The sequence below is a fragment of the Benincasa hispida genome, chromosome 11 (assembly GCF_027475165.1).
Source record: "Benincasa hispida cultivar pf3 chromosome 11, pf3_genome.v1.1, whole genome shotgun sequence".
NCBI lineage: Eukaryota > Viridiplantae > Streptophyta > Magnoliopsida > Cucurbitales > Cucurbitaceae > Benincasa > Benincasa hispida.
The window spans coordinates 18,230,440-18,257,158 of NC_143488.1; the positions used below are offsets into that span (position 1 = coordinate 18,230,440).

General features: G+C 34.0%; 1 protein-coding gene and 1 pseudogene across 2 annotated transcripts; one reads left to right on the plus strand and one right to left on the minus strand.

The window, feature by feature from the left end:
- The first annotated feature begins 6,382 nt into the window (after window positions 1-6,382).
- Window positions 6,383-11,530, plus strand: LOC120089836 (calcium-dependent protein kinase 2-like). The gene is made up of 8 exons (XM_039047242.2): window positions 6,383-7,576; window positions 9,394-9,537; window positions 9,662-9,814; window positions 9,936-10,051; window positions 10,194-10,361; window positions 10,450-10,577; window positions 10,671-10,770; window positions 10,851-11,530. Exons 1-8 carry the CDS (start codon window positions 6,883-6,885, stop codon window positions 10,932-10,934), a joined length of 1,587 nt encoding a protein of 528 aa, XP_038903170.2. The 5' UTR covers window positions 6,383-6,882; the 3' UTR covers window positions 10,935-11,530.
- Window positions 11,531-12,659: 1,129 nt separating this feature from the next.
- LOC120089837 (protein translation factor SUI1 homolog 2 pseudogene) lies at window positions 12,660-14,652 on the minus strand (annotated as a pseudogene). The gene is made up of 2 exons (XR_016524628.1): window positions 14,512-14,652; window positions 12,660-13,269 (listed from the first exon to the last, which is right to left on the minus strand). The product of XR_016524628.1 is annotated as a protein translation factor SUI1 homolog 2 pseudogene (transcript).
- Between the last annotated feature and the right edge of the window lie 12,067 nt (window positions 14,653-26,719).

A 26,719-nucleotide genomic window follows, 5' to 3' on the forward strand; every position in this document is an offset into this window, starting at 1 on the left:
AACTTCTAGAGAGAAAGGTTCCTAAACGGCCAAGGTGAGTGACTAAATAATTACAATGTTTTCTACGTTTTATTAAAGAAAGTCATTGTATGAATAGTTTTACTTGAAACTCGATACCGAAGGACATTTGAGAAGGTATCCGAGCAGCTCGATACTGAAGGACACAGTTTTAAGAAGGTATCTGAGCAAAAGTACCTAAGGCATGACGGTACTTCTTTTTCATAAGAATTAGTTTTCTTGTCACTCACTGAGCTAGCAAGCTCACCCCGTTTTTTCAAATGTTTTCTCCCCAGTTAGCGGAAGGTGAGGAGTTCTAGGGTCTGCCACAAGCCACAGTTACACTTCCGGAGGGTTTTAAGAATGGTTGTTTTAAACTTTGTAATCAAGTCTTGGAGTTGTATGAACATTACATTGTTGTAATATAAAATAGGTCTACTTAATTAGTTGTTGTTATCTCTTTGACTTAAAGTTTATTGAGTGTAGTAAAGAGGTTCAGTTGGACAGTAGGTATCACAAAAGGGTGGTATCTGCAGTCCCTCACCTCTCCTCAGGCTCAGGAGTACGGGCTCGGGGCGGGGTGTGACAAAAAATCACTCATGTATATAAGCAACCTTTAGTTACTCCATTAATAGACATGTATTACAATCCCGAAATGGTACAGGTTACTACTACCTGTGCGATGCTGGTTACCATGCTAAAGGATTCTTGGCTCCGTGTAGAGAGGAACGATATCATCTCTCAGACTGGCGTGTCGCAGGCAACACACCAATAACACCGAGAGAATTTTTCAACATGAAGCATTCATCAGCAAGAAATGTTATCGAGCGAGCATTCGGGCTTTTGAAGGGGCGATAGGCAATTCTTAAGGAAAATCCTTCTACCCGGGACAAGTCCAATGTCGAACAATACCTGTGTGTTGCCTGATTCACAACTTAATCACAAGGGAGATGGGCATCGGTGCATCACTTGATGATCCGCTGAACGAGAATTCTACTTCTACTGTTACGGAGGGAGAGAATATTGAAATTATTGAAACCTCGGATGAATGGACCCAATTTAGAGATGATTTGGTTGCCAAAATGTTTTCCTAATGGCAAAGATTATGATTAATTTTTCTGAAGGAAGACATATTTGAACATCTTATCTACTTGTTTAACAATATTCACGTGTTTCATTCATGTCGTTAACATTTTTAATTCGACTATTTCAGTTTATGATTTCAGTGTTTTATTTTATAACATGTCGCACGAAGCTATTTAAGTTTGAATAATGTCTTCATAATATATACATGGATGAATTAGAATGGCAAGTGATGGAAAAAGATATCGAAACATACATGGACAAAAGCCGAGGATGTTAGGTTGGTGAATGCCCTAACCTCTTTGGTGGAGTCCGGTTGGAAGTCTGACAATGGGACCTTCCGACCAGATATCTACAACACTTGGAGCTAATAGTGGAGGAGAAGTTTCCCGGTTGTCGCCTAAACTAGAATACCATTGAATGCAAGATTGGAAGTCTGAAGAAACTATATTCGACAGTAACAGAGATGTTAAATCAATCAGGGTTCGGATGGAACGAAGAGTTCGAGTGCGTTCAGGTGGATAGGGAGATCTTTGATATCTGGGTTCATTTAAATTTGTTAAAATAGTAAACAGTGTACATTAAACCTATTTTTGTATAATTTTTAATACTGCTTCCATATACAAATGCAGAGTCATCATAACGCGAAGGGATTGTGGAACAAAGAATTCCCCCATTACGATGAACTATCAAGTGTATTTAGGAAGGATAGGGCAACTAGGCACTATTGCGAGCCCTTAGTGGTGATGGCGTCAAATTTAATTCAGAAAATGGAAGACGAGATTCGGCTAGGTCACAAGAATCCCTACCCTTGACAATGAACAGTTCCAACCGCCTGAGGATGCAATGGAAGAAGATCAAGGAGATATATCCACGGGGAAAGCAGGTGTACCAGATAATTCCACCAGCAGAGCGAGCGTATCAGTAGAGCAATCTAGAGGGAGTAAGAGAAAACGACTCACATTCCAGAATAAAATGATCGACATCATGCGATCAATCGTTGATATGCAGTCAGCGTACATAAGTAGACTTGTTGTGTGGCAAGTCGAGAAATATGAGATGGAATTTGGACGTCGGAAGGAGGTAGTTCAGGCCATATTCGATATTGAAGGGCTCACTGAGAATGATAGATGTGACCTAATTGATATCATTGGCATGGACATACAAAAAACAGACCTCTTCCTAGCTGTACTAGAAGACAAACGACTACGGTACTGTACACGCCTACTTGTTCAGACCCACTAGACTTACCACCTAATATTTCAACCCTAAATAACATATATTTTGTGAATTTTTTAGAAATGACCACATATTCGGTCGGTTCATATTATCTTTATGATCTTCTAAAAAATGTTACTATACTACATCACATTCTCACCATCATAATCAAATGAAAGTTAATTATCCTATGTACAATTTCAGTTCCAGATATACTATCCATATTATATAAAAATAAACTGTTAAGTTATCTAGTATATGATATGTGAAATAATAATGTTAAGTTAGCAAGATTCAATATATATACATACAATATACCAATTCATTAGTAATTGGGATAATTACCTTCAATATATATACACATACAATATACAATATACCAATTAATTAAGCAGCAATATGAAATGTATTATGTTCGATAAATTGAGATAAAAAATTGAGATTGTTCAGTTTATGTCATAATGATTTGAGAAAATACACCATAATTGAAAATTAATCAACATTAGCAAAGCATAAAACTAAAAAATGAAAAATGAAATAAAAAAACAAACAAAAAAAATAGAACTAATCTCATTCACAAAAAACTGCATCAGATACCCTAACTCAACTCAACTCAACTTTGCACTCAAACACAGACTTCCAAACTCAACTCAACTCAACTCTACACAGCAAACACAGACAATAATTACCAACTCAACTCAACTCTGCACAACAAACACAAACAATTTAATTCTCCATATAATTTAACTTTCCAAATATAATTACCAACTCAACTCTCTACTTTTATCACATACCAAACAGCTCCTTGATACATTATAATATAAAGTTTATTTGAGAGGGATTAAATATTTGGATATGATTTTAAATATTAATTATGTGAATTGGATTCAAATATTTAAATTTCATACAAATAGGATTTATATTAAATACCGTAGTTGAGAGAATTAAACTATAGGTTATATTGTATTGGATACAATATTAAACTATAGGTTGTATGTTATATTTGATATAACATATAGTTTAATATATATTATATGATAAAGTTGGTATCATATAAATATATATATTAAAGTTTTTAATAAAATTAATTTGTTTTATTAATTTTATTTTTAAAAAAAAATTTAGGGACCTCCTCCTTTTTCTCTCTAGAACGTGAGAGTGGGAAGCCAGTTTTTGAAATAGTGATTTTTTTTTCATCTTTTTCTCCCTGAAGGAAAATTATAGGAAGGTTCTGTAAGTTTTCAATCTCTTCCCAATCTCTTGCTCTCATCTCTCTAAAATCCCTTCTCTTCCAAAATAGTCAGAGCCCAGACCTCCTAGATTCTCATCTAAAGAATAGGTGGTGTTCCTTTTGTTCGAGGGTTTTTTTTCTTGAAGAATAGTTCTTCAAAGGTAAGGGTTTCCAAACTCTTTTTTTTTTTTCTCTTCTGTATTTTTCTCAAGCATGCTATAAATTATTTTTTAGATGCATAATTTCTATTTCATTTTTGTAAATTTAAACATTTTGTAAATTTTGGGTTTGGGATCAATCCCGTTTTTCGCTCAAGGGCCTTCAATGGTTCCTTCAATTTATGCGTATGATTGTCGACATTTGCTGCTTGTTTCATGCCGTAGCTCAGCCGCGTGACTAGCCACTTGATCAACAACGTCCGCCGCCTCTATTTCCCGTCGTTCACCAGTTACCAACCATGCTTCCTTTTTTCGATCACCGGGTCTTGAATTTTTGTGTAAGGTTGAGTTTGTTTGGGTTTTTGGTTAACTTCTTGATTGCTTCTTAAACTCTCAATAAGTGTTGGATTTAAAATCACTTTTTCTTGGCATTTGAAGGTTAATTTGGAGTTTTGGAAGCATTTATCGGCATTGTTCAATAGCTTCGACAGTGAAATTGGGGCTTTCAGCACACTTTATGGGTAACATTGTAGTTTTTGAGTTGTTGTGTTTGAGTTTAACCCTTGAAATTCAAGGTCATGCATGAGGTTGGCTTATTGTTTGACATTTATGAGTAATTAAAGGTCACACTACGTATTGGGTAAATGATTTGGGGAAGTCTAAGATAGTTTCGTGTGTGAAATTAATCCTGATAAGGTTCGAATTGATTTTTGTTTTAGGTAGTACTGTTAGGCTCAAGGTTTCTCAACACTAGAAAGGGGGATTAATGTAGTTACACTAGATTTTTTGTTGTTTTGAGGTAAGTTACCTATTGTCGGTTCGCCCTTGAACCCAAGTATGTGTTAATTATTGGTTCCTATGTTGGCCTGGAATATTATGACATGTTTGTTGGTCAATTGGAATTATGGAAGCTTATGTTTATGCCATGAAATTTCGATATTATGTATTGTTGCAGTGTTTGATTACTGGATGAATTGTGAGATTGTTCTTAAACTTAAGCATGATTTAAGGCTTTGATTGTAAGCTTATGCCTATATGAGACTGATAGTGATTGTTAGCATTTTTTATCAGGCTATGCACATCACATCTTGTGAGCCTGCGGATTCACACCTTATGCCTATGTATGGTGCTCCCTTGGGATCACCACTTATGTTTATGATTGTACCCCTAGTGTCACTACCTATGAAAGCGTGCCTTCGGGTCACCCCTTATGCTTATACCTATGCCTATACCTACGGTGCAATTGTGCACTTGAGTCTCGATAGGAAGGCTAACAGTTCATCTAGTGGGTCCAGCAATGGGTCGCTTATTGGGTATATTTATATACTTATCATTTTCTCTCCATGTTTTTTAGGTAAAGATAAAGATAAATCAGTGAGTGACAAGAAGTATCCGTGACCCGGCTATTGGGACATGATACTACTTCCCCACTTATGTTTTTTTTTATATGATGTGGTCTGGGAGTCTAGTATTTAAAATTTTTGGTTATTTCATTTATTCCTTTATTAATTTGTTAATTTGTTCAATTTATTTTAAATCAGAGTCGGGGGTACTTAGACGATGTTCTTTTTTAGGATTTTATTGTTGAACTTTATTTAATGAGATAAAAGTTTTATTTCTTTTATCTAATCTTCTTTGAAAATTTTACTTTCAAACCTATGCATGCATATATTAGCATCCTAGAAGTATGGATCATTATAATTATATCTAAATCGTTCAGGTAACTCTAGAAAGGAACCAAATTTTTTTTTTCTATCACTGGCTACGATTTCTCAATTGTTGGCTCTTTGAGAATATATCAATCCATCAATATTCATTGTCTTATTTATCATAAAATGTCTTTGAAATTTCATTTCAAAAGCTTCCTCTCTCCATCAAGTTATCCTCTTTAAATTTCTCACTTTATAGATAAAATGATCATATCATATGATCAAAGAGAACATAGCTCAGCTGGCATCTGAATGTATTAGTGATCATTGAGTCGATGATTCGAATCCCATCAGGCCTTATTTTATTAAAAAAAAATGATCAAATCATATATATTGACACGAGCATAACTCAACTGATTAAAATCATATTTTTAATTGAAAGGTCAAACTTTGATTTTCTTGAACTTAAATGTTTGAACTCAAAATATTCTATTATATCTTATTACATGTTCCTTACCCTTGGCAATTCGATCAAAAGCCATGTCAACATAATTTTGTTTGTTTTCAATTTAAACAAAAAGAATTCCCTCTTAGGTTAAAAAAAATCTCTCTTTTAGAAAAATAAAAAAACATGTTTATATTATATTTTTACACTTGACTTTTCTATTTTATTTCATAGATTATCTAAATGTTTTACTTATTTTTACCGTATGATTCTACCTCTTAGTATTCTCATTCATCTACTTCATTTTTTTTTCTAACTAAATTCATTATTTCAATAATATTCACATAAACACGTTATTACACATAGCCAAAGTCACATTATCTATGAATTAAATAGTTGACTACAAATCAATAATAATTTAAGAGTTTTGTTCTCTCTTTATAATACAAGATCATATAGAACAAACATAATATAAGTTATGGCAAAATATATCTATTTCAATGAAAAGCTTTTTTTTAAGACTTGGAGAGTCTAAAATAAAACTTAAAAGAATAATTATTGTATTCTGACAAGTGTGATTGATGGCTTTTCATTTTTATTTATTTATTTATTTTAAATAACTCATTTTTATTTATTTGAGAGAGAGAAGTTGGTGGTGGCTTTCAAGGATGGAGACTCTTATTTATGAATTTATATAAATATATTTTTACATAAACCTACTCAGCTGTCTTCAATCAGCTGCAAGATATTTCTTTTCGTTTATATTTTTATCTCATTAAAAGTTCTTCCCCTTCAACAATGGACAATAATTGACCAATTTCTCAACTCCTTCAGATTCATTGACTCGGTTCCCAGCCTCCATTTTTCTCCCTTCGTAGTCTTCGATCCCCATTTCCATAAATCCAGAGAACTTCGCTTCCCTGCAACCCTCCATCTCCAACCCTTTCCGAAGTTCTTTTTGAATTTCTGTTCCTACCCATTTCCTCTTTTTTCAAGATTCAGCAGAAATCAGATTCTTACTACCAATTTTCCATCTGGGGTTCTCTTGTTTTCGAGTTTCTGATCTTCAATTTCAGTGGGGGATCGTTGATTTTATCTGAAATGGGCATCTGCACGAGCAAAGGCAAATACTCACCGCAGTATGATCGGTATGAACAACAACCAAAAGCCCCAGCTCAACACGCTCACCGGTCGCCGGAAAATCACCACTCGGCGGCGGCGGCGGCGGCGGCGAAGGCGAAGTCATCCGGTCCTCCCAAAAGCCCCAAACACGCTGCCTTCAGGTCTGATACGATTCTTGGGAAGCCATTAGAGGATGTTAAGCTGCATTACACAATTGGGAAAGAATTGGGAAGAGGGCAATTTGGGGTTACTTATCTCTGCACTGAGAATTCCTCTGGTAAGCAATATGCTTGCAAATCAATTTCGAAGAGGAAGCTTGTGACCAGAAATGATAAGGAGGATATTAAGAGGGAGATTCACATTATGCAGCATTTGAGTGGGCAACCCAACATAGTCGAGTTCAAGGGAGCTTATGAAGATAAGCAATCGGTTCATTTGATCATGGAGCTTTGCGCTGGAGGCGAGTTGTTTGATAGAATTATCGCAAAGGGTCATTACAGTGAGAAAGCAGCTGCCTCAATCTGCAGGTCTATTGTTAATGTGGTTCACATCTGTCATTTCATGGGGGTGATGCACAGGGACCTCAAGCCTGAGAACTTTCTGCTTGCTAGCAAAGAGGAAGATGCTATGCTCAAAGCAACAGATTTTGGATTGTCTGTTTTCATTGAAGAGGGTGAGATTCTTGCTTTGCTTATTGGATTTGTTCTTCATGACTTTTTGATTGTTTGTTTCTCTATGATTGTTTTAATAGGTATTGCTCTTCTTGATGATTTTAGAAGGTCAAATGTGTGGGAATTTTTGTGTGGCTTAAAAGTTTTAGATGGTAGAACTAGATATATGTTTTTTTTAATATATATTTCATATCTACAATTGTTCTTGGTGATCATCTGTTGTAGTGTAGGCAAATGTTCAAAGTTGTGGGGCTTTTGTTTTAGGGAGAAATTCATCTTTCATCTTGTATTTGGCTCAATGAGTCAATTTAGTTTTGAACTTACAATTTAATAGAATTGAATTTAAATTAATGGTGCATACATGTTAGCTAGGTTTTGACTTTTTATTGCTACGTTTGGGCAATTCTTATACTTAGTTTGCTTTTGTAGCTAGGTGTGGGTATTCGTATTTCCACTGTTGAGTTTGGATATTTCTGGCTCGATTTTGAATATTTTGTTGGTTGAATTTTGTATGAGCTATGGATTGGTTTATTGGTGCTTTTCTAATTTACTTCTCGGAAGGTATTTGTTTCACCTCATATTCAATTTTAAGACGCAAATTATTGAGATTGAAATTTCAAGAATAAAATCACTCACCGAATTAAATATAGGATTGAAAACCACTTTTATTATATCTTGCATATTGCACCTAACTACTTAGTATATTCATGCTGATGCCGGTTCAAATGTTTGAAAAGTTACAAGTTTGATGATTCGGTAGTTAGTGGTATTCATGTACTCATCCAACAATGACAGATAAGAGCTAGTCAACCTCAATATAAAAACAAAATGTTGTTAGAAATCAACTTATAAGTATTCAATTCACATGGGTATAGGAACTATTCTTCTTGGTCAAGGTTGTTCTATATGGATTGATAACCTCAACCCTGAAGACTTGAACTTTCCTAGGTATTTTCTTCATCAACTAAAGCCTATCTAGGTGGCTAGGTTTGGCAAGTACATAACTCTTGTAGCACGTATATCATCTTTTCGTTTTATTCATTTCAATGGTTGTTAATGCCTTCTTACTGACAGAATTGGCAACCAATGTCGAATTGTCTAAATCTCTTCAATTTATCATTAATTTCTTTTCTTGAAATGGATTGTTGTATGAGTTTATTTCATGAAGTGGATGGCCTCAAACATGATTAACTTTTGTTTTTCCATTTTGTAATGTTTTTTCTTCTTAATATTATGAGGATGAAGCGCAGCATTTTATGCTTGGACGTTTTCTATAATTCTTGTACTGAGTGTTAATTGGTTCTCTGCTTTTCTCAATAATTCTTGCTTTGATATCTATATGTAGTTTTTCCTGTGAATTGCTTTTAGTGTGAAAGGGAGTAGTAATGGGATCATATACTTAACATCAATCTGCCTGATACTTTAAATATATAACAATTCAAGCAAGAAAATTCAGAGTTAGAAGTCACTTTAGTAAGATGCAAAATCCCTCTAGCAGACTCTTGATAAAATTTTGTCCACATCTAAGATACATCCTATGATGATTATAGGTTATAATAGATAGTTGTAAAACTTCTTTTCTGCAAAACGTGGGTGGAGACTGGACCCATAACTCAAGATAGTGTAGTTCAAGTTTTCCCAACTAATTTGATAACATGGGCGATAGCAATTGCTCCACAATCATTATACCCGAGTAACAAGTGCACTTGTGCCAAATGGACTCGAGCTTTGCTGAAGAGTTCAGGATATATTGATGTAATTATATATGCTTCCCCTGAAAAATTAGCATTTGACTTGTTTCTTTATTGACCTTTTTCAGGAAAGGTGTACAGAGACATAGTAGGAAGTGCTTATTATGTTGCCCCTGAGGTATTACGTCGTAAATATGGGAAAGAAATCGATATTTGGAGTGCTGGGGTCATGTTGTACATATTACTCAGTGGTGTACCTCCATTTTGGGCAGGTAAAAGAGAGGATTACATTCTTTTTCTCCTTGCTATATTTCTGTCTATCAAACATCCTATCACATTTTCTTTTGTCTGAAAAATGCCTGGCTGGTATTGTGAATAACATGATCTTTATTGCAGAAACTGAGAAGGGCATATTTGATGCAATATTGCAAGGACATATTGACTTTGAAAGTGATCCATGGCCACAAATTTCCAAGAGTGCCAAGGATCTAGTGAAGAAAATGTTAACTCAGGACCCAGCAAACCGGATTACATCAGCGCAGGTTCTCGGTATGTCTGTATCTTGTCTGTGAAGGCTTTCTTGAATTCTTTTCCTAAACAAAATCTACAAAAAAATGGTATATGAATCTATAGCATCTAACTGGGTTATGGCATTGTCTATCTTATTTAGAGCATCCGTGGATGAGAGAAGGTGGAGATGCATCAGATAAGCCAATAGACAGTGCAGTATTTACAAGACTCAAGCAATTTAGAGCAATGAACAAACTGAAGAAACTTGCCCTGAAGGTGATTGGTTATCTTTTCGACATAGCAGAAGTTATAATTAATTGAGGGGCCAGGGATAAAGAGTTCTCCATAACGGTGGTTGATTTTGGTGGGGGGTGAAGAAGTTCATGATATTAACAGGTAGTTTATGAAACAATTGTAGGTTATAGCTGAAAATCTTTCTGAGGAAGAGATCCAAGGCCTGAAAGCAATGTTCACAAACATGGACACCGACAAAAGTGGAACCATCACTTATGCAGAATTGAAGTCTGGACTGGCCCGGCTTGGCTCAACACTAAGTGAGGCTGAGGTCAAACAACTTATGGAAGCGGTACTATATGATCAAACATTATTAATCACCCAAAGTTCTTATTTGTTTTTCCTCACATGAACTGAGAGAACTTGGTTTGCCGTTTCAGGCCGATGTGGATGGAAATGGTACGATTGATTACATTGAATTCATCACTGCTACGATGCATAGATACAAGCTAGAAAAAGAAGAGCATCTTTACAAAGCCTTTCAGCATTTTGACAAGGACAACAGTGGGTCAGTCTCTAATCCTAGAATATATGAGCATTTATCTGCTTTTTGAAACAACTTTTTTCAGTCTTTTTGAGGATTTGCTTATCGTTCTTTCAGTTATATCACAAGAGATGAGCTAAAAGCTGCAATGAAAGATTATGGAATGGGTGATGAAGAGACTATTAGAGAAATCATTTCTGAAGTTGATGCAGACAACGTAAGTTCGTTCATATTTACAGTAGTCCTACCTAAATCTTCTCTGGTAAAATGCAACTAACTTCTATATGATTTTCATAGGATGGAAGAATCAACTATGATGAGTTCTGTTCAATGATGAGAAGTGGAACCCAACAAGCCAAATGCTTTAAACCTGTAGAATGATACAGAAGATCATCAAAGGGATCATCTACAGCAGAATTGCTATTAAGAAGCTTGCCCATCGACAGCGAAATATCAAGACTACACCTAAAATATTGGTTTCAGGTTTTAATGTGATATTTTTGCATAGCAATTGAATTGTTGTTTATATTTTTCTGTATAATTTGTTGCCCTGTGTAAACCATGCTTATGTTTAAGGATAGTTGCTTGGACGGGAGAATTTGTATTTGCCTAAATATACTTGTTTACTTGAGTATTTAATTATGTCCACTTGATCTTGACTCTTTTTGGGCAAAAAAGATGATGACTTTGCCTAGGATTGACTGATTTAAGATTGGATCTTTCTGACTTTTGCTTATTTCTTAAATGTTGTCTTTGCTTGAATAAAAAAAGTGGAAGCAGGAAAAGAGGAAAAAATAGACTGGGAAAGAGTCATGGCCGAAAATGGTTGGGTATTTTGTTTCGGCTTTTTTTAACATTGGGACCTTTTTTGGGTTGAGTTGCCATTTGAGTTTGGCCTTTTTAAGAGTAGTGACTTTTACTGTTTTCCATCTTTTTCTTTTTATTTTTTTAGTGGATTAAATTACAAGTTTTGTTCATCCATTTTTTTGGAGTTGTATTGATTTTGTTGTGAGTGACTCTGGACCAATGAAAATAACTCACATCAAACAAGATCAGAGGTAACATGACCTAGAAAATAACAAGGCTTGAGTCAAAGTCCATTTTTCATTCTTTAAGCTCTAAGCTTCTACACTTTTTCACTCTCTTAATCAAGTATCAAAGTGTCTATGCAACTTTCTTTTATCTTGCAGTTTTCCAGTCTTTTAAAATTAGATTTGTTTTCTTTCCATTTTTCAATGAAGGTACCCAAATTTTGTTAAAATATTTGAATTCCTAGTCACATTCCAAAAACAAAAACAAAATTTTCAAACCTATATATAACCCTTTAATTTTCAATATTTGGCTGGATAACAATAAATTTATAAAAGAAAATAGTATTTATGAACTTAAGTCGAAAAACTAAATAGTTATAAAAGAGCTTAACGACCCTTTAAAATCTCTACTATATTTTTAATTGTGTTGACAGAAAAACATTTCTATTAGAATATAAGATTTTTTGTGTCTATTAGTTGTTCGACGTAAAAGTGTTCGGTAAGTTTTAAACTTTTAATTTTGTGTTCGATAGATCTTGCGTTGAAGTGTGTCTAATAAACTTTTAATTTTATATCAATTAAATTTCTAAACTTAAGAAAATTTCTAATAATTCCAAAGTACTGATTTTGTGTATAATAAGCTTATCTACTAAACATAAAATTAAAATTTTAACATTTGTTCAATCTTATATCCAATAAATTGCTTATCCATTAATTTTTAGATTGTTTTAAAATATAATAAGAAATATTTACCTGATATAAATCTACCTACAATAGAGTATTATTAGAAGGTAATATTTTATTATATTTATAAATATTTTTCACAGTTTTATCATTTAAAATAATTTCTCATCAAATACTTATTAGAGTAGAATATTAAAAGTTCAGGAAGGCGCGAAATTTAAAATTTTAGATACTTTATTAAAATTGAAAAAAAAAAAAAATCAAAGACATATTACACTAACCACCTAGACACAAATATAAAACACTAACCAAATGATAATACAAGAAAAAACAAACATACATCTATCATGTATATTGACAAAGCAAGCCTGAAGGTGAGAAATAATTCTTGTAGACTGAAAACATCCTTTTTTCTAATTAATAAAAGGGAGCCATAATATTCCATGACAACCCTCTTTTGTCAATACACTGTAAAAACAAATCATAACAGAAGTATACAGACTTAGCTTGCAACAAAGATAGACCATTCATCAATATAGTATATTTCCCCTTCTCCACACATCACACTTCAGTTAAATACTTCACACATATATAACATAAACAGCAAACAATTTAAGGATCCTACTCAAAAACCATGTATCTTGATTTGATCCTTCTTGACGAGGCCAGCCTGAACGAGGAACTGAGAAACGTTCTTGCGCTGATCGCCTTGGAGTTGGATTATCTTCCCCAGCTCTTTGTCCTGCACAACATTCCCATTGCAACAGAAGTCCTTCTTCAGGTCTTTAAGGATCTTATCATAGCTGAACTCTTTCTTAAGCCCTTGAACTGTTGTTAGACATTTCTTTCCATTCCTCTGTTGGACCCTTATATGGACGTATTCTTTGGTTCCAGGGGCATCCGAGTCTTTGGCGTCAGCAAAGGGATCGAAAGCGGTTGGAATCTGGACGTCTAGATCAACCATGTAATTTGATTGGTGGTAACCGAAGGCACCTAAGAAGCTGTTTCCACCACCCACAAAGAAAAAACTATTTAACATTCGCCCTTGAGAGTTTAACCAGCAAGATTAGCTATCAGCAGATATTTTGTTTGATAGAGAAGATATATTTTGAAACTGATAAGTCAAAAAGAATGTGGGAAACTATGCCAATGTAGTTTTCTTGATGGAAACTGGTGAACTAGTAAGTTGTATTCAAGATAAAATATTGGTTTGAATTGTATTCTAATCCCAAACTTCCATGCTTATTCAACTTCGACACCTAAGCTTTCAAAAATTCTATTTTAATCCCTGAATTTTAAAGTAATTCAGTCCTTACTCTTAATTTTTCATTAAATTATACAGTAGAAACTTGAAACCAACACATTTTTTATTTACTTAGCTGATCAATAAATGTATATGAAGAGAAATATTTGAGTCCACTTGTCCTCAGTTAGCTAGAAGGAAAGATTTGTTAAATCACTAAAAGCTTAATCTGATGGGTTAAGTTAATTTGATAATATCTATACTTTGGTCTTGAAATATTGTAGAATACACTAGAGAAAATGACATTACAGGACTTTGAACACACGTCTCTCTCTAATACATGCTAAATCAATAATCGGCTTTGAAAAAGTGTAGAATACAAGAGAGAAAAATTACATTCCAGAAATTTGAACACATGACTCTCTTCTCTTATACATTTAAATCATCCATCGACATGATAAAGTAAATTATAAATCAACACTCCAACAAAACTATAAGGGGATCAAAATAGTTTCGTATTCAAAATCAAGAGATCAAATAGAATAGTCGAAAGAAGAGACAAGTTGAAAGTTCATAGCCCAAAGACGAAAAATAAGATTTAAAAACCCAAAAGGAAGTTTCCTATAAGATTTAGAATACTTTAGAAAACAGTTAAATTTGTGATCAAGATGAATTCCCAAACTCAGAAGTTTCACAGAACAGAGGCGTATGAGATGAAACAGGGACAAGAGGTATAAAGATCAACGAATTCTAACAATATCAGAAATCACAGTGGAGTAAAAAGATAGAGAGAATTAGAACCACAAAAATCAAAATCAACAAACAAACAAACATAGGGAAGACAGCAAGAAGTAAACTCCTAAGCGAACAAACAGTGATCAATTATGACGATCAAAATTAAAAAACAGAACACAAAAAACAAACAACCACAAAATACAGAAACCCAAAAAGAAAGTAATAGATTGAAAATTGAAAAGGAAGAAGAAAAGGGGAATTGTACCTGAAGCTTGAAGGCGAAGCAGAATGCGAATATTAAAAGCTTGAGGAGAATGAAGAGAGTCAGGAGAGTATATATAGAGGCGAGTGTTTGAGAGAATGGACGGTGGGGATGGAGTTTTGTTGAGAAAGATGTACGGCTATGATGATTTTGGGGTGTATGGTTATCTGGATAATATTATTCTCGATATGGAAAAGGGAATCCTTGTTCATCGTAAGGGACGCGTACAATTAACGCACCGCACACTCCAATCCACACACAATGCTTGTGGGAATTTTTATAAAGGAAAGAGATTGCTTGTATCGATTTTTTATTATTTAATTTAAAATAATTATAAAGTGAAATTTAAAATTAATTTTAATAGTAATTAAAAAATAATAAAATTTAATTAATTATACGTTTATTATAAGTAAAAGAGTTATATGATACATCGTATTGAAAAACCGAGCTAAAAGTGGATCTGAAAACTTAGAATTCAAATTGAAACAAAACTGTTACAATTATAATACTTTGAAACTTAATAACTAAATTGAAATCAAATTTAAAATTTGAGGACTAAAATTGTAAAATTTAAAAAACTAATTAAGTAGAAACTAAACTCGCAACCTAAAAAAAATTATTTTTTCTCTTTATTTTATTGTTTATGTCCACGTTTTATTCTAAATTTTTAATTACAATTCTATTGTATTTCAAAATTAGATCTAAAGGGTTTGTTAAGAAAATTTGCGATTTTAACTTTTTGAAAAGATTTTATTGAACAGATTTGAGATTATTTTGAAAGATTTGGATGGAAAATTCTTCATTGTCTTGTATAAGTTGGTAAGTTTGTTTTTGGAGGTCTTCTAGATTTGTATGCAAATAGACATCTCAATTACCACATTTATTTATTTTGTAAACCGTAAGATGTTCTTACATTTGTAAATTTTCAAGCATCCTAAGATACCCTTTTTGTATGCCCTTTGGAGAGTTTTTTGGATTTTCATGTTTAAGGCATTTCTATTTCATCTTTTTGTCCTTTTTTTTTTCTTCATATATATATATATATATGTTTTAAGGGAGGATTGAAAATTCTTCATTTTCTTGTATAAGTTTCTCATTTTTAAAATATATTGTTAGGGAAGTTTGTTTTGGAGGCCTTCTAAATTTATATGGAATAGATATCTCGATTACCATGTTTATTTTGTAAACTGTAAGATGTCCTGACATCTGTAAATTTTCAAGCATCCTAAGATACCCTCACGGGACATCTTGAAAATATTGTATGCCCTTTTGAGAGTTTTTTGGATTTTCATGTTTAAGGTATTCCTATTTTATCTTTTTGTCTTTTTTTTTCTTTTAGATATTTTACGCACACGCACACGCACGCGCGTGCACACACATACACACACTTTATTTGCATTATATAAATAAAATAAATATTGTCAATCATACATATCTCTTTTCTTTTTTTGCATTATATAAATAAAATAAATATTGTCGACCATACATATCCCTTTTTTTTTATTATATTGCATTTTTATATTTTTTTCAAAATATTTAAACGCAAATCAAATTAATATTTATTTAATCAAAGATCTTAAATTAATATATATTATTTTTTTTTTAAAAAAAAATATGAATTGTATAAATTTAAAAAGAAATTCAAATGGATAAAAACAAATATGTTATGTAAGTTCAAATTATATTAAATTAATTATGTGTTAATGAATAGTCATAAGTTCAAAAATATTCCTAGATATCTAAAAAATTCTCTCATAAAACAAACATAGGTATCTAAAATATCGGACATATATAATTTTACAAAGGTCGAATTGCTAAATTGTTGGACGTAATATCGAGGTAGATAGCTTACTACTGAAGCCAGATACCCTAATTAAGTTGATTGTATACCTTGGAAGCATGTTATTAATTTATTAGAGTGACTTGAAATGCATAGACTATAAAGATTGTTATGGATGTGTTGGAAGCATGTGAGCTATGGTTGATATGTACATTACCCAAGATCCTATGTTGTATTTTGCATGTTAGGTATATTGGCTAAGATAATATGACTATGATTATGATTGTGGTACGGGGCCTATAAGTTGTTTGATGCATGCTAGGCTAAGATAATATGACTATGGTACAAGGCCTATTGGTTGTATGATGCATGCTAGACTAAGTGGTGATCTTTAGCTCTCCTATTAGGATGTGTACATCTCATGTTTGTGAATCTATAGGTTCACTAATTATGCTTTATAATTGTGTGTTCCATGCTTATGATAGTGACCCCATTGGGATCATTACCTATATCTGCATGCCTTCGGTTTGCTATTTATAGGGTTGGCAACGGGACAGGGTGGGGTCGGGGATGCACTCCTTGTCCCCGTCTCCGTGGGGATTTATAATCCCCATCCCCGCCCCATTCCCCGTTTTGGGGAGTCGAGGTCGGGGTCGGAGAATCCTCGTTAGGGGATCAGGTCCCCGGGGGGAAAATTTTCTCGTTTATTTTTAATTAATTATTTAGTTAAAATCAATTAAATTTTTATATTTATATTCAAATTTTAAATATTTAATATAACAAAATATTATTATTATTATTATTTTAATTATTTAAATTAATAATTAAAAACATTTTAGATTTAATAAAAAGTTTAATATAATTATATTATGAAATAAATTTAAAAAATTAAAAAAAAAAAAGTTAAAACAATAAAACTAGCTACTGTTATATATATATTTATATATTTATTTATTTATTAATGTTATTATTATTAAAAAAATATTTGGGGCGGGGATACTGTTCCCGTCCTCGATCGGGACCCATTTTTTATCCTTGGTTTGACCCCATCTCCGGTCAAATTGGGAATTCCCCGCCCAGATTGGGGCGAGGATCCACGGGGATTTATGCCAACCCTAACTACTTATGCTTATGTCTATGCCTATGCCTATGTTACAATATGTATATCTATGCTCTAGATAGGAAGAGCTAACGAGTTAACCTAATTGGTCCCACTAGTGGGTCACTTACCGAATATTTTTATACTTACCATTTCTTCTAATATAGTTTTCAGATAAATGGATGGATAGATCGACGAATGATAAGAAGAATCCGTGACTGAATCTATGGGACTAGACTAACACTTCCGTAAATGTTCTCTCGAGTCTTTCATAGTTTGGTTTTCACACAAATGTTTGAATTCCTTGATTGTGTTTCATTTAATGATTATTTAAATTATTTTAACTTGTCTAAGCAAAGTTTTTGGGTTATGGACATTTATTTTGACGAAATTCTATATTTTATACAAAAGGATTTGATTCTATCATTCATTTTGAAAAGATTTATTTTCAAGCTTGTGTAGGCATGTAATAACATCCATTAGTGTGAGTTAGGAAGTTGGATTGTTATAGAAACCAAATCTTCTAAGTCTTGCGTCAAATCATTTTTCCTTATAGTAAACCTTCTTTTTTTTCTCCTTTTAGGGTGGTCGCCTCCTGTGCGTTGGGGAAAGGCAAATTGACAAAAACGACCCATTGGAGGTTTGACTTTGTATTTTTTACCTCTTTTTGAAAAATAAATTTTGTTTGAGCCATTTGATGATGAAAATGATGTAAGGATAGGAAGTTTTATTTGTACGCTTACTCTTATGCTCCCGTTATTAAATTCTCACTTTTGAATTTCAACAACCAATCTACCAAATTAATTTCCAAAAAATTATCCACCAACCTACAACAAAAAGATTGTTATACAACCAAAATTACTTCACAAAAGTTTCTTCACCAAAATTAATTGTTTTAAAACCCACAACAAGAAAAATTTTATTCACAAAAAATTCTCTTCGCGAAATTGTGATTCACACAAAGTTCTCTTCACCGAATTATCCCCAAAACGAAAAGTCTTTCATAAAGTTCAAAACTTGTACTTCACAAAGTTGTGATTTTGTACACCTCGAAGAAGTTATGTATTTTATTTTGTTCTCAATAGTTCGATAATTTCTTTTATATTAGAATTCATTTGCTTTTATTTATGCTTGCTTGCTTGATTTTTTTTTTTTTTTTAATTTTTATATGCCATAAACATATTGAAAGTTTAAAAAAACATGGAAAAAAAAACAAAAACTTTTTTTAAGATAACCAGTTAGGCTTCACCGGGTCTTCAATGGGTACAAAAGAAATTGGTTGAAATTACTCGGTCGGGCTTCACCAAGTCTTCATCAAGTATAAAAGAAATGTTGAGATAAGTAGGAAAAAAAGACAGAAAAACTAATTTTTAAGATATCCGATCGGGCTTCACTAGGTCTTCACCGGGTAGAAAAGAAATTGGTTGAAATTACCCGGTCGGGCTTCATCATTTCTTCACAAGGTACAAAAGAAATGTGTTTAAAAGTACCCGGGCGGGCTTCATGGGATAGGAACCGGCCTGATCGGGTTTGGGTGTAACGACCAGACCTTTACATAATAAGCTCTAACCGCTACGACATGCATACTTAGATTTTCTATCATGGGATGCGTTTTGGTAAAAATTTCAAAAGAACATGTCTAAAATTTTATTAATTAAGTAGCAAAACTATACAAAAAGTTTATTTTACAAAACACTAGGATTCTTAAACATTAGCATAGTAGAACAAAATGCTTATATGATCAAAATAGTGAGTTTGATGGTTGGCCCCTTGAGTGACATCCAGTCATACCACTTACGCTGTGTCCTTACCTACAAAGTCTGTAAAATAGAATGAGTATATAATATACCCACCTATGTTGTGTCCTTACCTACTTAGATTTTTTATCATGGGATGCGTTTTGGTAAAAATTTCAAAAGAACATATCTAAAATTTTATTAATTAAGTAGCAAAACTATACAAAAAAATTATTTTACAAAACACCAGGATCCTTAAAAATTAGCATAGTGGAACAAAATGCTTATATGATCAAAATAGTGAGTTTGATGGTTGGCCTCTTGAGTGACATCCAGTCATGCCACCTAGGCTATGTCTTTACCTACAAAGTCTATCAAATAGGATGAGTATATAATATACCCAGTAAGTAGTTCTTACTTAAGATAGTGACCAAATACACAGTCACATGCAACATGTCATGAAAACATATGATTGGGACCCAAAACATAAACTTATAAAAACATAAGGTGGTCAGTTATGCTTCCAATGTAAGTTCCTCCGCCCTAGTAGGAAGATGAGGACTTAAATAAAAACTAACCTTAGCGGGTCATGTAGTCAGTAGGGCCAGAGTCGCATCCAACATCAATCATTAGCATAAACGTAAGATTGGACTAGAGGGGTGCAACCATACATACCCTACTATTCCCTAGCATAAACATAACGTAAGATTGGGCTTAGAGGGGTGCAGCCATACATGCCCTGCTAGCCCTAGAAGCATAACCTATACCTAATTAAAATTTGATCTTAACATAATCATGAACAAACATAATGCATGGAGGTCCCTTGTAGAGAAACGTGTTTTAAACATGTAATGCAACATAACAATAAGAACATAATAAAGTAACATAAAAAAAGTACACTACCATAAAACATTTGAGAATGTGAGATAAACTACTTATCTTGACTGCAATCCTAATTATTCCTTATGGTTTGGTCTTGAAATGCTCTTCATTTTTTTTTTTTTTTTTTTTAACAAAGTGCGCCACTTCCCTATTTATAAGGAAGTTTTACCCGACCTCTCCTATATATATATATATATATATATATATTTATTTATTTATTTATCTTCCTTTTTTTATGTTTATCTTCTTTTATATTTATCTTTTTTTTTAATGTTTATCTTCTTTTATATTTATCTTTTTTTATGTTTCTTTGTCATCCATCCATTTTGTGCTAAAAAAGTAAGAACTGATGTTCAAACAAATCTTGCAACGAGTCCATGATCTCACATGCAATGACCATGTTCTCAACCCTTTTAGCCAAAGCATCAGGTATGCTAACCAATATGTGAAGTCGGGCCAATGAATTAGCCTTCATCCACAACTCATATGCATTACAAACACTTTGCAGTGCATCAAGGGTCGGGACTTAAGGACACTCCTCAACCATAATAAACTCGAGGTTGTTTACCACAAAATACGTTTTACAGGACTTTTTCCACTATAAGAAATCGGTCAAACTAGAGGCATTTAATGAAAAATCAAACATGTTGCTGAAAACAAAAACACATTGACCTACGTTAGGTTTTAAGCAAATACTTGTTGAAAAAACAAACAACATCCAATACGGTTTAGCAAAACTAACATGAACCCCGTGTGACATCTATTTTCGCAATGACGCTTCAAAGATTTAGGACAAAAGCCGCCGAAGGGTGGTTAATTTATCCCTCCTCTGAATTGAGACATTCTCAACCAGCCATCAATACAAGAACAACTCTTGCTCATATAATGACTAGCCATCATTGATTTGGTCAAGAAATCATTAACTTACTTAACAATTTCTCGTAAGTGACTCGACATTTTATGCCCTAGAGTTCTGCCCCAAGTAGCCACAATGAATGAGACCGTAGGACGTGTTGACACACACCCTTCACCCACTTACTATAAATACTCTCTCCGTCCACCTTGATATTGACTCATGCAAACACCATCGAAGGGGGATACTCTCAGGGCACCATGAGGTCAAGCATGAATCTCACGGCGTGAACATTCGGGGAGAAACGTGAGTGAAATCATTGACATATCATATATATCTCTTCCTCCCACTGAGTATTTTATAACCTAGGTTTTAGTTTACTTAGAAAAAACATGGCTAAGAATTTTAACTAAGTGACTTTTTAGGTTTGCCTAAAAGTAACATTTAATTTGGAAAGTTGAACAACTTTTGATCATCATCCATTAAACTCTTTAACGGAGTCTTTGACCAACTGTCGCATGCCTGCAGAAAATCTATCTAATTCACCTTTCCAGGTAGGTTCCCAAGTAGGGGTGTTCTGTTTCCGTCAGCTTAAGTACCCCAGCCTAAATAGAACTCGCCTTAGATAAAAGGTCCCTTATAGATAGATTTAATACAATTTTAATCTTTTATTTCAATCAATTTGATCCTATTAAACCGATTTAAAAAGATTAAAACTAGGTTGCTTATCCCATTAGAATCTTGAACTTAGGTCTATCTCAATCCAATTTTAAAAATCTTTTAAAACATGAGTTCGCCTAAGTTCACATGCAACTCTTTCTTATCGATTTTAGTTCTAATTTCTATTATAACGCTTATAACAGAAACAACAAAAACCATCCACAACACAAAGCAAACACATATAAGGCATTCATAACGTTTATAAATTAGCCTAAGTGTCATGTTCCATGCATTGTTCATTTATTGCTACTTTTATATAACTCTTATACAAATAAGCAACGAACCAAGCAAACATGCTTCCATTCACCCTTATACTATAACTCTTATAATATAAAGATGATGCATGAATATGCTTACTACATGCATAAATATAACTCTTACATTTTATGATGCATGTGCATGATCTCTTGTAATTTCATCATGCCATATTATAACACTTATAATACATGATGCATGAATAATTTCACAACCTAAGGTGGGTTTCAAATCTATATGTCATACACTATGCCATATAAACCACATACATCTCATGTATATTAAACAAAAGTTGATGAATCGAGATAATTAGCCTCAAATCCTCAAAACTAAAAGCTAACTATTACAAAAGAAAAGAGTCTCCGATTCAAACAGGCGAACCAGGTTTTAAACCGTCTAGTCGAAGTCCACATCTCCACTGATCGTGTACCAAATTTCTTGTGATCTTCTACACGAAAGAGTAAACGCTTTACTCAATCGTTTACCAATGCTTCCAGAGCTAAACGATCGTGTACCTTTACTATGCGATGAAGCATGAGGTACGCGATCATGCAGTGCGGAACAAGCAACGTAAGCCTTATACAATCATTTAAACTACAACGATGCGGTGAAGCACAATCGTCTAAACGATCGCTGAGTGAGTGCCAAAGTATCATATACCGCGTGATCGTGTAGTCAGTGATTATGCGATGAGGCATGCTAACTACACGATCGTTTAGTGTGCGCGTCTTTTATTAAACGATGAGCATCAAATGCTCCCACTCGATTGTTTACCTCTAGTGTCCACGCAATCGGGCAACCAACGCTACGCGATAAAGTAAACACTTTACCCCATCATTTAGCATTAGCTAAACGATCGTTTAGTAAATACTACACGATCACGTAGAAAAATATACACGATCGTTTAGCCAAATCCCAACGATCGTTTACATGAGGCTACACGATACGACCAACTCTTGGTTTTCTTCCTCGTTGAGAACCGCATCTCCATGCTTCAAAACTTCATCATGAACGACTCGACCAACTCAAACACTTTGAATTACAGACTCAATTGCTTGTTAATTATGCCCAAAAACACAGGGGCCCTTACAAGTTAACACTTTGTAATTGAAAGAAAGATTTAAACAGAGGTAGTTAACCTATAAACATTCATCAAAATCCATTCACAAATGTGTTTAACACTTAAACGCAATGCAGAAAACCGACCACAACTGTAAAAGAAGTTCAAAACAGAAGTGAAATTTGGAATATCAGAACAACCTGGCTCTGATACCAACTGAAGGAAATCAGATATGAGGATTTCCATGAGCAGCCGAATGATCGTCCAAATTCCATTCGAAATTGAACATAAACAATTACAGTCACAAAACAGAAACTAACAGGTCATGCACAATACGAAATTACAACATGCTTTACGGTAAGATCAAGGGATAGGATATACATACCTTTGAAGACTCATTCTTCAAACTTCCTCGATAAAAAATGCTCGTTCAGTCTCCAAGATAGCAATACACGAACACTCGAACAAAATGACCGCAACACGATCAACAGCAACCACCACACGAACAACGCGAACACACAACGAACGACCTCCAAAACCTCAAACTCAGTCGAGTTGAGTGAGGACACCACCACAATGGTTACCTTGGTATTCTCGATGTGAGAATCTAGAAGTGTGGGCCAGAGACTGGAGGAACAACAATCGTGAAGACAATTGAGCAAGTGGAAGATGAGAAGTGTCTATCATATAGACGAATGCTCAATCGTGTAGAAGAAGGCAACCTATCGTATAGACAATGTCCTGTGATCGTTTAACTACGACCAGCTGAGTGAACTATCATATAGTGACACTCCACAGTCGTTTAGTCTCTCTGTGAGCTATCGTTTTGTGAAACGATATCACTTGATAGCATTCCATGAATTCTTTCCGAATTAAGCAACTCCCTTAAAATTAGGAAAACTTTTTTCCTTTTATCTCACGGTTACCATAAAACCACCAATAACCTCTCACTTAATTGGTTATTAGAGAAAAAGAGATAATTATCCAATAATTAATGATAAATATATATGATAACCAACTTACCATATTTTATAACCTATAGTTTTAATATTTCATCTCATGGAACATACAAACCATAGTTATTTTTCTATTTTATGGTACTTAACGTAAATCATATTTACATTAATCCTCCACTTGATGTATCTCATACATCACTCTGATTATATCATATATAATCGAATTTCCTCTTGTCAATTTGAACATTTCAAATTAACTCCAAGAACTGATTCTCAACTTGAATCCATTGAGCTACCAAAGGGACCTTATGAACCTGTAGCTTGAAGCTCCAACGGTACGTGAATAACTGACTAAGCTCTTTAGTCACGAGATCCACCATCCATTAATTGTCGGGCACTCCATTAAAGGCCGACAGTCACACTCTCCTTACAACAGATATATTTTTTGTCCATATCAACCAATCAACAGTGTGATAACCCTTCACAGATCGCTCGTAAGTACAGTTGGGCCAATTTACGTTATACCCTTGTAGTTACATCTAACTTCTTAAGTACCATTGATCCCTCTAATGAACATAAGTCATAGTTCTACTATGACTGAGTCCTCTCTTCCAAAGAGAAGTTGTGGCCACTATGTTCAAGACCCAGAATCAGCTCTTAAGAGAGCATTCTATCTACTTACCCCTGTTTCGGAGAAGGAGTGAATTCCATCTTGTGTAACTGAGTTCCCAACTTCCAAATTAGACAAATCCCCAAAAAGGTAGGCTTGTTGAGTTGGCAATCTGGCCACTCTCACCCATACTAATCAAAGGACCGCCCTCAAAGGTAGAAGTTCCCAAAACACTTAGAATTAAGACCATGTCACCTATGGTCGTTTAGGTGAGATGTAAGTCTCAAATATCAACAGCGTTATATAAAGAGACGAATCATCTTGTGGTCCGGTCTTATACAAACTCTTTGTATAGGACACCTCCATTCGCATGTCTCCACATGAATGGTCATGATCTACCATCTGTAGTAGTTCACAACACTTACAAACCTCTACAAAGCGGGTCGTATCCGTAGTGTCACCAGGATCAGGTATCCCTTCTTAATCCTTATACTACAGACCTTTTTAGATTATCACTTAAGGCATGACCCACTTGTATATCTCATATACATGCTTAAGTTTACATACAATAACCATGGAGTTTTGTTTATTGGATATGAGTAAATGCAAAACTAAAATAACTCTTATTTTATTCATAACAATGTGTATGTCTACAAGACTCCGAAAGAATTAGGACACCAATCCCAACAGTTACATTCTTCCCCCCTTAAAATAAACCTTTTTGTTTTCTTCTCTTCCATGTCCACTAGCCGAGGAACAAAGTGAGACAAGCGATCAAATTTTCGTTGATACTTCGCCACCAACATGTTCTCTTGATGAAGATTAAGAAATTCCACTTCCTTTTGATATCTCACTATCAAAGGGAAATACTTTTTGTAAAAAGCCTGACTAAATTGCTACCATGAGATCAAACCTTTGATTGTTCTTTGTATGACCAGAACTTTGCATCACCTCTTAACATGAAGGTGGCACAATTTATTTTATGTTCTTCTAGGATGTTCTTGTGGCAGAAAATGATTTCTATTTCTGTTATCCAATTCTCTACTATAGCTAGATCCATGGATGATTCGTCAAATATTGAAGGATTCAACTTCCTGAATTCTCGAATGATTTTCAAGTCATTTGTATCATTGATTATTGGTGCGATTGACGAGGTTGTGCTTCCATTACCCATATTCTGTATTAGTACCTGTAGTTCTTCTGGTGTAAGTAACACATAAGGTGTTTGTCCATGTCCTGGATTTTGATCTCCTGTGGGTTCATTTCGAGATCTACCTCGTTGTATTGGAACTCGTTGTGGTGGCATCGGGTACACACATTCTTTCATAACAAGGAAACAATCTAATCATACATTTTTATTTATTTATTTTACTCATACTTTCTTTTATTAAATTATTTACTAAATTACTTGTTTGAAAATTTCACTTACCAACGTATTTGTCATGGGCATCACTTAATAGGCCGAACCATCAAACACCACGACTCTTCTAATGCAGTAGAGCCTATTTGGCTCAAATGCTCTGATACCAAACTGTAACGACCAGACCCTTACATAATAAGGTCCAACCGCTACGACATGCATACTTAGATTTTTCTATCATGGGATGTATTTTGGTAAAAATTTCAAAAGAACATGTCTAAAATTTTATTAATTAAATAGCAAAAATATACAAAAAGTTTATTTTACAAAACACCAAGATCCTTAAACATTAGCATAGTGGAACAAAATGCCTATATGATCAAAATAGTGAGTTTGATGGTTGGCCCCTTGAGCGATGTCCAATCATGACACCTATGTTGTGTCCTTACCTACAAAGTCTGTAAAATAGAATGAGTATATAATATACCCATTAAGTAGTTCTCACTTAAGGTAGTGACCAAATGCATAGTCACAAGCAACATGTCATGAAAACATATGATTGAGATAAAAAACATAAACTTATAATAACATGAGGTGGTCAGTTATGCTTCCAACATAAGTTCCTCTGCCTTGGTAGGAAGATGAGAACTTAAGCGAAATGTTCTTGTTCCTCTGCCCTGGTGGTCAGTTATAATAACATGAGGTAGTCAGTTATGCTTCCAACATAAGTTCCTCTGCCCTGGTAGGAAGATGAGAACTTAAGCGAAATGTTCTTGTTCCTCTGCCCTGGTGGTTAGTTATAATAACATGTTGTTGTTGTTGTTCCTCTACCCTGGTAGGAAGATGAGGACTTAAGGAAATGTTCTTGTTCCTCTGCCCTGGTGGTCAGTTATAATACAT